Raw genomic sequence first — 18238 nt, forward strand, 5'->3', positions numbered from 1 at the left:
GCATGTATTGGTATTCTATTTAAATTAACGTTTGATTCATTTCTACCTCTACCAGAACCGAAAATAGTAACGCACAGGATGCAAGGTTAAAATCTCACCTGATCAGTTTATTTCCACTCTCCTATTTACGCAGCTGTGGGCTTGCTGCTGATTGGTTGCTTAAAGTTCTTAGGTCCGCATTTTAGCGATCGATTTAAAATCTTCCTTTTTTATTTTCTTCTAATGGTTTCTTGACGTCTCTTTCAAGTTTGTGGATCGTATTTACATTTTTGTCTCTTTGTTTTTGTCTTAATTTTATTTTTGCATATAATTATTGAATTTAGCGGTTTTTTTGTTTTTTTTTGTTTCTAAGAGCTATTTTTTTGACACTTTAAATAATTGCACAACACAGACAACGTAATTAGAACACCACTGTGTAGGCGCAGCATTTATTAGTTAAATCAATATAACTTAATCGAACTTTATATTTTTTTTTGTTCTTTCAGATACGTGTAGAACCATCATCAACCTGTCCGATGCTGTAGTGTATCCAGCCTCGTTAATTAGAATACGTCTTGCAGCATTCCCATATTTCCACTAGAAAAATTTCGGTGGAATTGAAATCTATAGAGAATGAATTTTTTTCTCTCTCTTTGTTTTATAGATATTATTATTGAATTTAGCAAATTTGTTTTTTTCTTTGTTTTTAACAGTTATTTTACTTGATTTTTTTCGGTTGACTCATGAAATGATTTACAACATAGTTCAAACATCACTGCGGTGGTGCAGCATTTATTCGTTAAATCAATAGAAATTAATCAAATATTATATTTTTTTTTTGTTCTTGCAGATACATGTCGAACCATCTTCGAACAGTTTACAGATTTCCATTCGCCATTGCATGTTTTCTGAAAAGCTTTATTTAACAATGCAAAAGCATCCTTTATCCAAATTATCTCCTTTTTTTTGTTCTTCTATTTCTTTTATCATAGGCAGCTGGTAAAAATAACTGGTCTTCGGGGTCGCGGTGAACGACGCACCTGACGTCGCCGCACTTACCTGTTATAGCCGTTCTCGATCTATTGTACAAGCATCCTGATTTTAGATATCCTTTCGTCTTCGACCGCCGGAAAGTAATGTCTTTCACAGTCCAGCCCTCTCTTCCCCACGTTCGTAGGTGTTGCCTCCCTTGCCTCATCCTATCTTGCATCAACCTGTCGGGAGCTTCTCCGGGTCTGTCTCTTATACACATCTAGATGTGTATAAGAGACAGCTTTTGCTGCGTATGGCACCCCATATATAAGCATAGTATTGGCGTGTGAAGATTAATAAGAAAAGGGAAAAACTAAAGGTGAAGACTGTCGTTTTTTCACCTGTCACAATCCACTGTTTTTTTTTATACAGCGGTATAATACTATTGGACTCTATCTTCTGTAGAGTTTCCATTTGTCGTCGAGCGTCGGTCTTTCCCAGTCTGTATTCTTTTCTCCACGTTCGAAACCAAAGTCGGAATTCGAACACGTTGCCTCCCTTTGAAAAAAAAAAATTCGTCGTTCCGGTTTGCGATCTCTTCGTTGGACGATTGCTGTCGTCTTTTGTTTTCCCCTCCCCTCCCCCCAACGTCAAGTCCATCGTCTTTAAGATAACGGTGTATACTGTTGTTCTTTTTCGCGTGCAGCATGTCGATCGTTGTTTTTGTGCTTTCTTCCATAACTTTCTTGTCCTGATCTTTTTCCTTTTTGGCTTTTTTTGTCGATAAATTTTCGACTCCTCTGTTCAGTTTATTCACATAAAGTTGTGCTTTCGTTCTCTCCGCAATCTCAGGCAAGAATCGGAATTTGAATCGGAACACGTGCAGATCGCACCATTCGTTGGCTCGTTCGTATCGAACGAGCCACTCCGTCCGCCTTCCTGTGTAAGTGCACTGTTAGAAATTTTCCTGTAAAAATACCGTCAAAATATTGGCAACCAGGACGCCAGTTGTCTACCGTAATGTATAATTACATTTACCGTAAATAATAAATTCCTGTAGAAATACCGTCAAAATACTGGCAACCAGGACGCCAGTCGTCTACCGTAATGTATAATTACATTTACCGTAAGTAATAAATTCCTGTAAAAATACCGTCAAAATACTGGCAACCAGGACGCCAGTCGTCTACCGTAATGTATAATTACATTTACCGTAAATAATAAATTCCTGTAAAAATACCATCAAAATACTGGCAACCAGGACGCCAGTCGTCTACCGTAATGTAAAATCACATTTACCGTTAAAAGTAAATTTATGTAGAACTACGGTAAATTACTGTTGATTTAAATACCGGTAGTCAACCGTAATGTAGAATCACATTTACCGTTAAAAGTAAATTTATGTAAAAATACAGTAAATTACTGTCAATCTGAATGCCGGTCGTCAACTGTAACGTAGAATCACAGGTAACGTTGTTAGAAAAATTCCATGTAAACATACCGTCAAATGTAAAAATACCGTCAAATTACTGTCAATATGAGTGCCGCTGTCAAACGTTATGTAAAATCACAGGTACCGTTAACAATGAAATTCCGTAAAAAAACGGGAAATTACTGTCAATCTGAATGCCGGTAGGATCACAGATGACGTTAGTAGTTAAATTCCTGTAAAAAATACTGTCAAATTACTGTTAATCGTAATGTAGAATCACAGGCGACGTTATTAATAATTTCTGAAAACCGTAAAAATACTGTCAATCAGAATGTCGGTCAACTGTTAACATGTAGAATCACAGGTATCGTTAATAATGAATTTCTGTAAAAATATGGTGAATTACTGTCGACGATTGTCGAATTTAAGATACAGTAAAACCAAATCTGTAAATCTTATTCAACATATATAACTCTTTACAAAACTATAAAATTTGCATACAATAAATACTGAGTATTTAAATTTTTTGAATTATTTAACCTGCTTATAACACTGTAATTATCATTTAAACACTCTACTTGCTTGTTAACTATCATTTGCAAAACCGGATCACTTTACTATCAAAACCACGTCTGTGATTCCTTTAATTCAAATACTGTAATTGCTAATTATCAAGTTTTTATACCCTTTTTTTTTATCATAGTTTTAACAATTTTTAATCTGTAATAATAAATTAGCTGGCCTATTGGTAAACATAGCAAAAACACAAGTTTCAATCAGAAATAGTACAGTAAATTTGAGTATTATTTAACCTGCTTATAACACTGTAATTATCATTTAATCACTCTACTTGCTTGTTAACTATCATTTGCAAAACCGGATCACTTTACTATCAAAACCACGTCTGTGATTCCTTTAATTCAAATACTGTAATTGCTAATTATCAAGTTTTTATACCCTTTTTTTTTTATCATAGTTTTAACAATTTTTAATCTGTAATAATAAATTAGCTGGCCTATTGGTAAACATAGCAAAAACACAAGTTTCAATCAGAAATAGTACAGTAAATTTGAGTATTATTTAACCTGCTTTATAACACTGTAATTATCATTTAATCACTCTACTTGCTTGTTAACTATCATTTGCAAAACCGGATCACTTTACTATCAAAACCACGTCTGTGATTCCTTTAATTCAAATACTGTAATTGCTAATTATCAAGTTTTTATACCCTTTTTTTTATCATAGTTTTAACAATTTTTAATCTGTAATAATAAATTAGCTGGCCTATTGGTAAACATAGCAAAAACACAAGTTTCAATCAGAAATAGTACAGTAAATTTGAGTATTATTTAACCTGCTTATATCACTGTAATTATCATTTAATCACTTTACTTGCTTGTTAAATATCATTTGCAAATACCGGATCACTTTACTATCAAAACCACATCTGTGATTCCTATAATTCAAATACTGTACTGTAATTGCTGATTATCAAGTTTTCCCATTTTTTATCATAGTTCTAACAATTTTTAATCTGTAATAGTAAATTAGCTGGCCTATTGGTAAACATAGCAAAAACACAAGTTTCAATCAGAAATAGTACAGTAAATTTGAGTATTATTTAACCTGCTTATATCACTGTAATTATCATTTAATCACTCTACTTGCTTGTTAAATATCATTTGCAAATACCGGATCACTTTACTATCAAAACCACATCTGTGATTCCTTTAATTCAAATACTGTAATTGCTGATTATCAACTTTTTCTATTTTTTATCATAGTTCTAACAATTTTTAATCTGTAATAGTAAATTAGCTGGCCTACTGGTAAACATAGCAAAAACACAAGTTTCAATCAGTAATAGTACAGAAAATTTGCTAGCCTACTGTTAAACAAACATGGTAATTAAAGCTAAAGCTTTAGACCTTTCAATGCTACTTATGGAATACCAATACATGTATTTAGCTTAAAGTCAGGCTCCGAAGAAAAAAAAAATGTTTGATATGTTGTAGAATTGATTTTTCTAAGACAGAAAAAAGTAGTTTGATCAAAAACTGAGCAAAGGTGAATGATATACAGATTTTTTAATATTTAAAAACTGGGGGAAAAAGGGGCATAACCGCCCATTTTACACATCTTTTTCGCCCAGTTTTGAAATATTCAAAAATCTGCATTTCATTCACCGTTGCTCAGCTTTTGATCAAACTACATTTTTCTGTCTTAGAAAAATCAGTTCTACAACAAAACAAAAAATGTTTTTCCTCCAGAGCCTGACTTTAAATACCTGTACACTGTAATTATCAATTTTATGTCAACAGCAGGCTGTTTACTATCACTTTATTATACTGTCTGAGATGCTGCTATGACAACCATGAATATTCAATAGATGTGAAAACCATACTCACAAGGATAATTTTAGCACGCGAGTGCACCCTGCAGATCAAATTTGACACACATTAGGCTTCCTGCATATCACACCCTAAACGGGTAACTTAACTATCAAAACCATGTCCGTGATTCCTCATAATTCAAACCAGCAATTGCTAATTATCAAATTATCACCTTTTTGAATCATAGTTTAAACAAGTTTAAAAAAAGAACTGCAACACACTATTATATTGCTGATTGAGAGCTACAAACAAATCATATAATTATCAATTTTTTGTCAATGGTGACAACTAACCTTCCATCTAAAGGTTGTAATGGCTGGCAGCAAAGACAGATGGAGTATATAATCTTGCTTCTTTTACAATATTTAGTGATCCAAAACTCACTCATGCGTTGGTAAGCTGTAAGATCTTTGGACTTATTGCTGGTTTTTTGCCTCTAGCTGTCCTGGACTTCTTGGATCCTTTCTCGGGGTTGATCCCAAGCATAACTCTGCGAAGATAAACAGTTTTAACCAATTAAAAGTATGTTAGAATATATTTGGAAGAATAAGGTTCAAACTCTTGAACTCTTGGCCGCCTAGGGCCGGGGGCCCTAGGCGGCCCCCTGGCCCCCCACTCAAGTGAGACTCAATTCACTCCACTAGCCACCCCCCCTCCCCCGTCAGGGCCTTTAGCCCCTCCATCGGGCAAGTCCTGGCGCCAAAACTGCTAAAGACGATGGAAACCCCAGTCCCAGAAGTGATATTTAATTGGAGGGAGACCTGCATGTACTTCGAGCAATAAATTTTCCTGATTTTATTTATTTTTGGAGAAACAATTTGTATCTTTCGGAAATTTTTTAATTTGTTAAGCTTCTAAAAAATTACTGTAAGTTCGCAAATATTTTAAAGAAATTTGAAAAAAAAAAAAAAAAAAAAAAATTAAAAACCCAAAAAATGGAAATTGTAAAGAGAACAATAAATTTCTAACCTCTGTATGAATTCCAATACTGTGTGGCTAGCTAACAGATAATTCAGATTGAAAACATAGTATGCGCCAAACAAAATACATACAGCTGCCAAAGGATTATGAACTTTGGTGGTGACCTGTTTTTCAATTGACAGAGAGAAGACGCAAGCTGTCAGAGGCTCTCCTATTTAAAGAAACATATGCAATATAATAATTTACATATTAAATATAATATTCATACACTCTGTATATTAGTTAGCCATCGCACACGATTTAGTACAGGTGCAATGATTCTGTCCGATAACAATGTACTGATTACGTACTATACGATTATGAACAAATTATCAATGGTATTTAAGATAGAATTTTCTGTTACTGTTGTATCACATACATCCTGTCCTTAAAACAAAATTGCAAGTCTTGAGCTACTTTTTACAATTCTGTGAGAGAACTTACCATGTGCAATTAGACTGGGCAATCCTAAAACACCCTTGATACTCTTCACTTTCTGTAAAGTGTCATACAGTAATTTGCACACAAGTTTTACAAATTATTGTATATGGTACACACATCAATGTATATTTTGTTTACAATTTTCATAAAGCATGTTAAGAAAGAAAGTAAAGTGTACAGGGAGACAAGACATGCCTATCAAATCAAGTAAACAATTTTTCACTTTTTTCAATACAATTACAACAGAATTTCCTTACAAATACAAGGTAAAAACAAGGAATTATGTAAATTGAAGCATGTCGTGGCGAAATGGTTAAGTTGTCGCACAGTCTAGTATTGAGTAAATGAGCTATAAAATATGGGAGCTCAAAAATTGCCTAAAAATCCAAATTTGTTTTTCATTAAAATAGATCAATAGTTTAATGTCTTATTAATCATTGTACCAAAGTATTAGTTCTGTAAGTGGTCAATAAATTGTTTATTTAATGTTATTTTGATAGTTCATTCTATTAAACAATGTATGTATGTTTATCTTGATTCTAAGAGTACTATACTTTCACTTTTCCAATAACTTAGGCTTGAAATGTCCAATTTCAATGAATGACACCTCATTTTAAAGATTACATACTCAGGTATCTGAAAATACCATCAACTTGCATTTCAATTTTTACTACAACTTAGGCATTTTGCCACAACTGGCCTTACAACAAGTAAAAAGGAGGCAAAACCCTAGAAGATAAGAAAAATAAATCTTTGGTGAAACAGCCTGAAAACAGAAACAGCACAGGACAAACGAGTAAACATATCAAATAAAGACTGACAAACTGAGACTGGCAGCAAAAAGAAGTTGGTGGGGGAGGGTGGGTAATGAATTCCAAAATTTCAGGCTTGAAAAGCTGATGTTGGAAATAATAAGTGCTATGGGTGGGTATACAAATATTAGAGCTATTTCGTGTACTGTAATGGTGAATAGATTTGTAAAATGTTACAGAAATGAATTTGGTAAAATACAGTAATTGGAAGCATTTAACAAGATATTGTTGAAGAGATTTTATATCAGCAATTTTTAGAATATTGAGATTAGAGAATAAAGATGAAGAATATGACCATGGTGGAGCGCCAGATATAGCCTTCTTTTGAATTATTTGAAGTTTACTTAAGTTGGATGGGCATGTGTTTCCCCAAACAATGTTTCAGTAACTCAATAGGGAAGAATAAGGTAGCAATAGAGAATACAAAGAATATTAGGGAACAAACTAGGATAACCTAAAAATTATAACAAGGTTTTTGGATACTTTGATTTCAATTTGGCTTATTTGTTTCTTCTAATTTAAAACCCCTGGTCAGGATCAGGAGTTTGTGATTTGTTGGGTTTCGAAAAAGAATGAAGCTAAATTTCTCGTGGTTAATTGAAAGTTTGTTGGCAGGAAAGTATTGGGAAAGGAAATAAAATTGAATAAGGTACAGTATATATTTTTGCTAAAATATAGAGCAATCGTGTCATCTGCATGGAGAAAAAGATATAAGCTTGGAAGACAAGTGAATAGATTGAAAATCATCACATAATTTGTAAGTGTTGCCAAAAAGTCACAAAGTCACTTACTTGAAAAATGTAGCCAAATAGTAGGCCCTAAATTTTGTAGTTGACAGAAATCTTAACTGTTAATTTTTCATAATAAATTTGCAAAATATATAAGTGATACATAAACATTTTTAATTCAATAAAATTTAGTTATTATGTTGTATTCACAAAAGCAGTGCAAATTATAAGCTAAATATTTTACCTGATCAGTGGGCATGGTCAGTATCACTTGTTCAATTTCCTCTTCAAAGTAGGCACCTAAACAAGTCAGAAGACCTATAATTTCTGGTGTGTTGTCTTCTCTCTTTTTCTTTGCTAACTCTATCTCTTTAACTACTTCTTTGGGTTGGTCTTCAAAATATCTAAGTAGTTTGGGGACTTTATTTGCATAGGCCATCTTCATTTTTTCCATAATATTGAAGTCCAGCAGGTAGTTGCAGTGGAGAATTAGAAACTGCTCTTGGAATAGGTAGGGCCATTTCACTAATGTGTCACTCAAGAGATGGTCTCTGCTGTTAATATGTCTGCGTTGGGTTGCATAGGTCAACATCATGTCAGTTTCCACGTCATCTCCATTCTCATTTTTCGTGAACTTATCCTGTAACTTTTCCATAATATCCTTTTGAGTGGCTTCTGTTTGTCCTTCTGGCAAACCATCTGGTTGCCATCTTGCGCATCCGTAACTATCCATTAGTTTACGTTTAAATTGCTTACCATCCTTCAGCTGCACATGCACTTTCAATGATACCTGCGACTTAGGTCTGCTAATATTGTCAACACGATTGACTAACTGGTTTAACAAACTGTCATAACCGGTTCCTACTGTGTCTCCGTCGCACACATCCAACAAAGATTTCGGATATTTGCTAACAGCTTTTGCTGCCACTATTCTTAGTTGAGAAGTGCGTGGGTAAGGTTTATTGTCATAAATACATTCATCAACTATAAATCTTACTAGCTCTTTTCTTTCTGATGGAGGAAGTCGTGTACCTTTCTGCAGATACTTTTTGACTCTGTTTGGTACTTTGTTCCAGTTCACATCGCCAAGATTGCCTCCACTGTCATCCATTGAAATGCCTTTGCTTCCAAGTGACAGCCTGCCTTGGTCTATAAACATCAATATAAAATAGTTTAGGTCTATATTAAAATCCCCCGCATAAAAACAACAATTATTACTACACTACACCACATAACATTTCACACAAACACCATGCTGGTAAACTCTCATCCTACAGTTGCAATCATGCAAAGTTACACATGGCCACTAAAAATCAATTTGGAAGCACGACCCTCTAAATGTACAATCAAGTTATTGTCCCACATTTCCCCCAGGTAACAAATCTGAAAGATATAATCCTAGTCATATCCTATTAAAGGCCATGTACCTTTCTAACAAGTCATTTAAGGGCTTTTTGAGCCAGGTTTGGCATGCTGGGCTCAGAAAGTGGCCATGTTATGACTGAGACAAAAATACTTGATAATTTAAAACAAATTCAATTTCAAATGAGGACATTTACTTAGAACTGTTGTGTACCTGGAAGTGATGGCAAAGATGACTCTTCATGACTTGAATTTCCACCAAAACTGGATGAATCTTCCAGACTTGAAATGGGACTTGATGAAGTTCCTGGAGTACTTCGTCCAAATGTTACAGGAGATAGATAGATGGAGGAGGTATCCTCTCGGGCTGTAATAACATTTTATAACATCTCATCATGTTTTTATTAATACCCTAATTAAGTGGTTGATTGAAAGAACATTCAGGACTAAATCTGATGAATTGCAACAAACTATAATTATAAGTCTAACAATTTAAACCTGCACAAAATGTAAACAGTTAATTTTAGTTTTGGGGCACATAATTTGTGTATATGTATCTTGTTACTAAATCAACACATTTATGTGTCATGTAATTACATAAGATATAATTGTTAAAATAGCATCAAAACTTTTAAAAAGCATTAATTTTTTTAAATAGTTTCTTCCAAAGGTTAGAGGTTGATAATAATTTTAATGATTAGACATTATAGTTGAATAATACAGTATATTGTCTGAACAACGTCAGTTATAAATGCGAGTGACATTTTTTTTTTATCAGTTCGCAACTTTTGATCACAGACATCAATTGCAATCTGTACAATGTGCATGAAAATGTTTCGTAAATAGGAAGCACTTTGTAATTACAAGTGCCCCGAATTTATTTTTTAAAACAAGTCAACCTCATCATAGATTCTGAGCATACGCATAATCAGAATAAACACGCCTTATCCATACATCTACAATATATCTTACATTTCAAAAAATCTATGCCACTTCCGCAAATCTATGGGCTTTAGAATGTCTTGAATGTTATTCTCTGGGACTAGCGAAAGATCCTGCTCATATATTACACCGAGCTCATCTAGTTTCATCAAAAGTTTTTCCTTTGTCTCCTTTTTTATGTTCGGCAAAATTCACAGACATGCTTGTTCAATATCAGATATAATGAGAGTATCAGTATCGCTGTCAGTTTCCATAGTTATCTGTAATGAGTGACATATACTGTACATCTATGAATATTATGTTAAAACCTGTGTTCGGATCACATTTTGACTACACAAGAAGTTGTGGCAAATTTGAATGAGAGATGCAAGTTTGCTTCCCTTTCGTAAAATTCTGAATTTCTAAATTCTAAAATCAAACACTTTATACAGTACCCTCCGCGAGGTGACGTTTATGAGCCCATTTGTTTAAAAACATGTTCTGCACATACATCTCACACACACATTTCACATCTGCTGTATTATCCCTATAGTTCCACTGTGACCTAAGGTCACAAATTAATTAAAAATGGGACAGAGCATGCCAAAAAATCTAAATGATAGTCCTACAGTATCTTTTGAGCCTTTTGACTTTAATTGCCTCAATTTAGTTTTTTGTCCCGCAGTGATTTATTTCTTTTTAAAAAGGTGTCAAAAATACACAGGACGATAAATTTTATTGACATTTATATGACATGTAATACATTTAATTAATTAATTGATGATGATAATTAGAAAGCGCCTAAAGCACTTTTGGGACTGAATGGGTTTTAAAAAACTATAAAATTAAACCAATTTTTGCACAATAATTACTATTACAGACCAAATATGAACAGACCCTCCCTCATCAATGAAAACAAAAGCGAATTAATCTATTGTTCCGATTAAAAAAAAATAAAAAAAACTCCCCTTCCTCATCAATTTTTGTTACAAAAAGAATGATAATCTAATAATTTTTTATATGTGCCCTTACACAAATCAGTGCAGTTTCAGTGCTATGGTGTTTTTTTAACACATTTTTTTAGATAAAATGAAGGCATTATTATATCCTCATCAGATCTGTTTTTCTATACAGTAGTATATTTCTACACAATGAGCTGGTTGTATGTCCTGACTAAAGGGATACCACGTCTGTTTTTATGGATTCTAGTTATAATCTAGGCCCAGGCTAGGCCTAGCGAGTTTGGGAAAATACGATCGAGAGCGAGTAACACTGTTTTCGAAACTGAAAAAACATCATTGTCAGGATGCATCTACCATGCCAGTATTACAATTTTTTTTAAATCAGACAGAAGAATACTAAATTCCTCATTATATATCAATAAGAATGTTCCCTCCTAGGCCTAGGGCCTATGTGATAATATGAGGTAGGCTTAGGCCTTGCCTATACAAGCTTAGATCTAATTACCTAGCCGTTAGAGACGTCCTACAGTACCTAGGCTAGGCCTAGCTAGTAGTAGTTCTTAAAATATATTGCTTTATGCCTCGAAAAACTACTTTGGCGCAAACAACACTGTGATCTGATTATTGAACAGTTTCATCATTACGTCCCCATCTGAGACCTAGAAGGCCTATATAAACGAGTCAAGAGTATGGCCGTGCACGTGGGTATAGGCCTAGGCAAATTCATGAAGGCCCTGACTTTAAATGACTAGGTTAGAGGCCTAGAATCAGAACTCATATGCAGCCTAGGCCAGATCGCTAGGCTCCTTGGAGGCGAGGAGGATAAACAACAAAATTCAGTACTTTCGCTTATTAAGAGGATTAATAGAGACATATACGTACCTTCTTACGCACTTTTCTTCCCCAACTGCGAACTCTCGAGGGAATACTAAACTTTACATGTGCTCTCGATCCTATATTTTGACATAGTCCGCGCCACAAACAAACGATACAATACGCATGCGTGCCGCAATGCGGCAAAGCAATTGAAAGATGTCACGTGATCGTAAACGCGCCAAATAAACAGATTTCACTATAATTTTACGTCAGAGAACGTAGAATAACAACAATTAAAAAAAATGTATTTTGTGGTTGGATTTTATAGCCTACAGGTTAATACGTAAACGGCGACCAAGCACCATATAATATATTTTCAAATTCGCCCGGTAGTAGGCAGGCCATTATGAGCTCGACGTTGAAAACAGAACGGTGTTTTAACGTAGTATTATAGTGTGTGAAGTGTTATGGGTAACAATCACACCGTATTGACACTTAGGCCTAGGCCTATTTTTACAGTAAATTGGATAAGGCTACAATGAACGTAAATTCACAGATGATTATTTACTGCTGGGCCTATAAAACATAATGGCGAATATGAACCGTTATGTGACATCGAAGCGTTATTCACAATCTCATTGTTGTTACACAAACCGTTAAAATGTAGTAGGCCACAGTAGGCCTACTGGATGTTAAAAGATATTTTGTATGGCTAGGCCTTTTAAGGCCTATGTAAAATTATGCAATTCATCTGAACATTAGAGCTCCGCCGTTAATTAACAGAATGCTGCTGATTTTGACTTGTATACGGAAAACAGTAATTATGATGATGTTTTACCAAGGAGGTCCACTAAATTTACGACCACTTTATATGTTTAGGCCTACAAAATATTCTGTTGAAATAGGCCTACCTAACAAAAGTTATTAACACATATAGGCATACCTACAAAACAAAACGGTAGTAAATTTACACTAATAGTAATTTTCGAGCTCCGACGTTAAAATACAGAATGAGATTTAAACCTGTAGAAAAACGATGTGATACCGGTATAATCTACAACAAAACGCCAATTGTATTATACAAAATACAATCACACGTCCTTATTTTTTACAGTAAATTGGATTAAGTTCACAATCTCATCATTGTTATACAAAGATACTGTTAAACCGGGTGTACTTATGTACGTTAAAATATATTTTGTACTGTAAAATTACGCCAATTCATAACTGACCAAGTACGAACTCCGACGTTAATTAACTGAATGTTGATTATGTTGATTTTGACCTGTTAAATTACGGAAAATAGTAATACGACGACGAATTTAACCACCAAAGCACATTAAAGTTACGACTTCATCGTATGTTTACATAAATTCCGTTAAAATACATAACATTTTATTAACAAATATAAATACAATGCAATACATAACGGTTATGGTAATTTTACACCAATTTATAGTTTAAATTTTGAACTCCGACGTTAAAATACAGAATGTAGATTTTAACCTGTAGGAAAACGATAGGTATGATACCGGTAATTTACAACAAAACATCAATCTATCGTATTATTGTATACAAAATACCGTTAAAATACAGTCACTTGGTAGTGACCCATATTATTACAGTAAATTAGAGTACGGTAAATGTAAAATTACAGACATTTTTTACAGTATAAATTGGGTTACGGTGAATGTAAAATTCAGACATCTTTTATTGATCAGTGAACGTAAAATAACGGAAAATTATTTATTTACCCGCGAAGATGAACTGATTACTAACACCGAAGCGTTTAAATTCACATCGTTATACAAAAATATGGTTAAAATACGTACTTTTGTTAAAAAGTATTTTGAACTGTAAAATTACGCCAATTCATAACTAACTATTACGAGCTCCGACGTTAAATTACTTAATGTTGATTTTGACCTGTTTTTGACGAATATGACGACGTAGTTTAACCACAAAACACGTTACAATTCACCGTATATTTACATAGCAATTTTTTTGCAATACACAACACTTTATTCATACGGTACAATACATAACATTTAAGGTAAATTTACACCATTATAGTTTAAATTCTGAGCTCTGACGTTAAAATACAGAATGGAGATTTTAACCTGTAAAAAAACGATAAAATACAGGTGATTTACAACAAATCACCATGAGTCTATCTTATTAATATTATACAAAATACCGTTAAAATACAATTTCACGGTAGTGACCATTATTTTTACAGTAAATTGGATTTCAGTAAACGTAAAACTACAGACATATTTTACTGATAGTAGAATTACAACGGCGAACCTAAAATTACTGAAAAAATGTTAATTTTACCATCGAATATGAACCGTTATTTAACATCGAAGTGTCTAAATTCACAGTCTCATCGTTGTTATACAACAAATACCGTTAAAATTCGTAGTGCTTGTTAAAAAAATATTTTGTACTGTAAAATTACGCCAGTTCATATCTGAAAATTACGAGCTCCAACGTTAATTAACGTCAATGTTGATTTTGACCTGGAAAACAGTAATATTACGACGTAATTTAACCGCCAAACACATTAAATTTACGAATTCACCTTATATTTACATAAAAATTCCGTTGAAATACACTGACACATTTTAACCTGTAGAAAAACGATATGATGCCGGAAATTTACAAGAAAACGCCAATATATCGTATTACTATATACAAAATACCGTTAAAATACAATCACACGGTAGTGACCCTTATTTTTACAGTAAATTTGATTACGGTAAACGTAAAATTACAGACATTTTTTACAGTGTGGTCGCGACGTCAGGTTTCATGCGAACATGACTGTTTCCTTCCACGATTTTCGTTGTGGCATTTCCTGGTAAGTTCTCTTTCTATTCCCGATTAAAATCAAGGAGATTTTCCAACCTCAACAGCAGTCGCAACACCGATCGGTCTCAAGCATCATGGATGGAACAGCGTCGGAGTACAACAGCGGATCGTGCAGCAAGTCGAGAATTGTTGTTGTGCCTTCTTCCATAACTTTTTTTATCCATATCTTTTTCTTTGGTCTGGTCTTCTTTTCCTTTTTGCGACTCCCCTGTCAGTTTATTTACATAAAGTTGCGCCTTGTTTCTTCCGCAATCTCCGTTGTCGAGTTCCTGGGTAAGTGTGGCGACGTCAGTTTCCGTGCGAACATAATACCGGTTTCTTTCCACGATATTCGTTATATCCTTCCCTGGTAAGTGTGGCGACGTCAGGTTCAATGTCGGGTTTCCCCCCGAACTTCGAAATTCCACGAACTGTAGTATGTTGCCTCTTTGTCAGCAATCGGTACCTCGACGAATTTATCTCTTTCCAATCAAAGTGTTTGCACAGTAGGTCTAAGTTTGGAACTGTCAAAACAGGAACTTTACTTCTTCGTCAATCATCGCTGGTGATCTCCCTGTTCTTCCACGAACGGCGGTATTTCGAACCTTGTAGGTTCTTCTTTTATTTTGGCAACATTTTCCTGCCAAGGTTCTCGTCGGTCGTTGTTTCCAGCATGTCTTTCTTTGCTTTAATAATCTCTTTTTAGATCGCTTCTTCCGATTTCTCGAATTGTTTCGTTGCTTTCTTTTTTGGCCTTTACTCTGAAGTGTTGCTTCGAAGAGTCCGTAGGTCTCTCCATCATGTACAGTCTCGTTGTACTCCCATCGTTCTAAGACGGTTTGCAAAAATCGGGACGCCTATTATTTAAAAAAAAATATATGCTATGTTGCATTCATTTGTATTTTGGCACATTTCTTTTTATATTGTGTTGGTACCGAGAACTTCGGGATTCCCATTACACGGACCGTTTCTTTTTTGGCACTTTTTTTTTGTTAACCTTGTGCAGGTACACTTCTTCCTCCGGTGGGGGATCGAGCTTGCTTGCAGTTTCAACTTCAATCTTCGGCACAGTTTGCCACACTTTGCATCGGTGCCAGTCTTTTTCTTTACGAGTGTTGAACTGTGTTCAAGAGAAGAACTCAACTAGATTAATTTTCCCATTCGTCGTCTCGGCCATCGTAAGTTGGCTCGTTTGCAGCATTCTCTTCTTTTTCTTAACATTTAGGAAATCCTCATTGCCCCACTTTAGTTTGTCGGCATTGTCCCGAATGAAAGAAAATCATCCCCTCGCTGCCACGACTTTTCGAATTCTGCTTACAGCATCTCATAATCGAAAGCAGTAGTTAATATGGTGACATGGTCACAATAGAATATTACGTCATCATAATTCTTAATTATTTATTCATAATTTTATTAATTTTATTTTCCTCATAATGGGTTGAAGCATATGACGGGGGTATTTGAGGGTTTATTGAAATATTAAAAACAAAAGTGGTATTAATTAAGTGGCGTTGTGTAGCGTGACGTGTTAAGTTTGTCATGTTTCCTTAAAATTTATAGTCCACTATTGTGTGCTCTTTAGAAATTGGTAACAATGAGAAAAAATTGAGACAAAAGGGAGATAAGTCTGCCAGTGCTGGATTTACAGTCACAAAAGAATCTTCTTGCCCATTAAATTAATGAGGGTATTGAATTTGAAAACAAAAGGTTAGGTTAGGGAATTATCGGTGACAGTTTGGTGACTGTAAATTTTGTGACTATAGTTTGAATTGCCCGGGTGAATGATATTTGGTGACGTAGCGCGGAATGGACGATTTCTATTGGCTTATGTAAAGAACGGTTTCTATTGGTTCAGAGATATCATTGATGATGAATATGTAACATTAAAAAGGGTATAGTCTCCACAACCAAGTTCGTCGTCGTAATTTTTGTTACCGTCAATCCCACGTTTCCGATCTCTGTATTTATTATAATATCACGACTATAGAAATAATTAAATTTTCTCCATTTCTATCATATTGACAGTGGACTAGAATTTAGATGTGTATAAGAGACAGATATTACGTCATCATAAGGTTAAAGTTTTACATATTTATTATTGTACTTTGTATACTAGGTTTCTAAGCCTAAACTAGTGGAGTAAATATACTCAAACAAACTTACACCATTCAAATAATTTAATTCTTGAACTCTAAATATTATGGTAAAAAAGAGGGCTTTATTCTCACGTTTGCCATCATTACTATGTTTGCCATTCATCACTACGACTGAAATCAACAATAAATTCACCACAAATAGATGAGATAGTAACAAATTATTATGTCTGTTTCTATTTAATTCGTAATTAATAATAAGCCTGTAAAATGAAAAGAGAGAAATTATATATTTTAGTTGTAAAATGTATGAAACTGTTAGTAGGGCCTATCAAATAGGCCGTGTTATTTTTGCTTGTATTGCACTTTACGAGAAGTACCAATACTGAGTACGATGGTATGGCTACATGATGAATATGCAACATTAAAAAGTGTATACAGTCTCCACAACCAAGTTTGTCATCGTAAATTTTGTTACCGTCAATCCCACGTTTCCAATCTCTGTATTTGTTATAATATCAATACGATAGAAATAATCGAATTTTCTCCATTTCTATCATATTGACAGTGGATTAGAATTACTGTCGTTGGTTTAACTAACATGTTTACGGGCAAATTTAGACAACACAGGGTTGAAGTTTTATATATTTAGTGTTATTATTGTACTTTGTATACTAGGTTTCTAAGCCTCAAATAGTGGAGTAAATACACTCAAACAAACTGACACCATTCAAATAATTTAATTCTCGAACTCTAAATAATATGGTAATAAAGAGGGCTTAATTAATTCCAACGTTTGCCATTATTACTATGTTTGCCATTCATCACTACGACTGAAATCAACAATAAATTCACCACAAATAGCTGCAATAGTAAAATATTATTATGTCTGTTTCTGTTTAATTCGTTATAATATAAGCCTGTAAAATGAAAAGAAAGAAAGTATATATTGTAGTTGTAAAATGTATGGAACTGTAGTAGGGCCTATCATATAGGGCCTCGGCTTGAATTAAATGACCAATCAGAACCTGTTATTTTTGCTTGTATTGCACTTTACGAGAAGTACCAATACTGAGTACGATGCTATGGCTAACACAATATGATATTTGAAACGCTTTTTTTACATATTTATTTATTTATTTTAATTCTTTTTTAATTGCTTTTATATATTTCATATTTACAATCACTAACTAATACTATATAATTTAAATGGTGATTGAAATAACTAATTATATTTGTTGTAATGTTATGAGAATATTACTAATATTTAACTAAAGTCGCATAGTATACAGTAACTATTCAGACACAGAGAAACGATTGCATCTTGTACTGTTTCAACGATAAGCAAAGCTTTTTATTTATTTCATCAATCAATAATAAATACTTTGTAAATCATTATCATAGAATTTACATTAATTTACAAATAAAAAATATAATATTTCTCTTATAATTACAATAATTTACAATATATACAGCTTTTATATTTACACAAACGCAATACAGTTTCAATA

The 18238-nt window shown here is 33.8% G+C and overlaps 2 protein-coding genes across 9 annotated transcripts in view; both read right to left on the minus strand.

The window, feature by feature from the left end:
- Nucleotides 1-1338: 1338 nt before the first annotated feature.
- Nucleotides 1339-14797, minus strand: LOC117117211. Of its 8 annotated transcripts, XR_004446869.1 has the most exons (3): nucleotides 7965-11904; nucleotides 5749-5911; nucleotides 1339-5269 (listed from the first exon to the last, which is right to left on the minus strand). XR_004446869.1 is itself a non-coding variant. In XM_033261445.1 (2 exons), the coding sequence occupies exons 1-2, from the start codon at nucleotides 8877-8879 to the stop codon at nucleotides 5216-5218; spliced, it is 969 nt and encodes a 322-aa protein (XP_033117336.1). In that variant the 5' UTR covers nucleotides 8880-11904; the 3' UTR covers nucleotides 1339-5215. The 8 variants fall into 8 exon arrangements, 6 of the variants coding, with proteins under 6 accessions (XP_033117336.1, XP_033117338.1, XP_033117334.1 ...); XM_033261445.1 differs by lacking the exon at nucleotides 5749-5911; XM_033261447.1 differs by having other exon boundaries at nucleotides 1339-5911.
- Nucleotides 9280-18238, minus strand: part of LOC117117125 — a 12876-nt gene continuing 3917 nt past the window's right edge. Inside the window, exon 4 of the mRNA XM_033261333.1 lies at nucleotides 9280-9449. Coding sequence (XP_033117224.1) covers nucleotides 9280-9449 — 170 coding nt within the window. The remainder of the gene's footprint in view (nucleotides 9450-18238) is intronic.

Source organism: Anneissia japonica, unplaced genomic scaffold (assembly GCF_011630105.1).
Source record: "Anneissia japonica isolate Jap-2015-1 unplaced genomic scaffold, ASM1163010v1 scaffold287835_len3118868_cov185, whole genome shotgun sequence".
Taxonomy (NCBI): domain Eukaryota; kingdom Metazoa; phylum Echinodermata; class Crinoidea; order Comatulida; family Comatulidae; genus Anneissia; species Anneissia japonica.

Bases quoted from the DNA above. Each gene is read 5' to 3' on its own strand.
- LOC117117211 (XM_033261443.1), bottom strand. From the start codon at position 8,879: ATGTTTATAGACCAAGGCAGGCTGTCACTTGGAAGCAAAGGCATTTCA.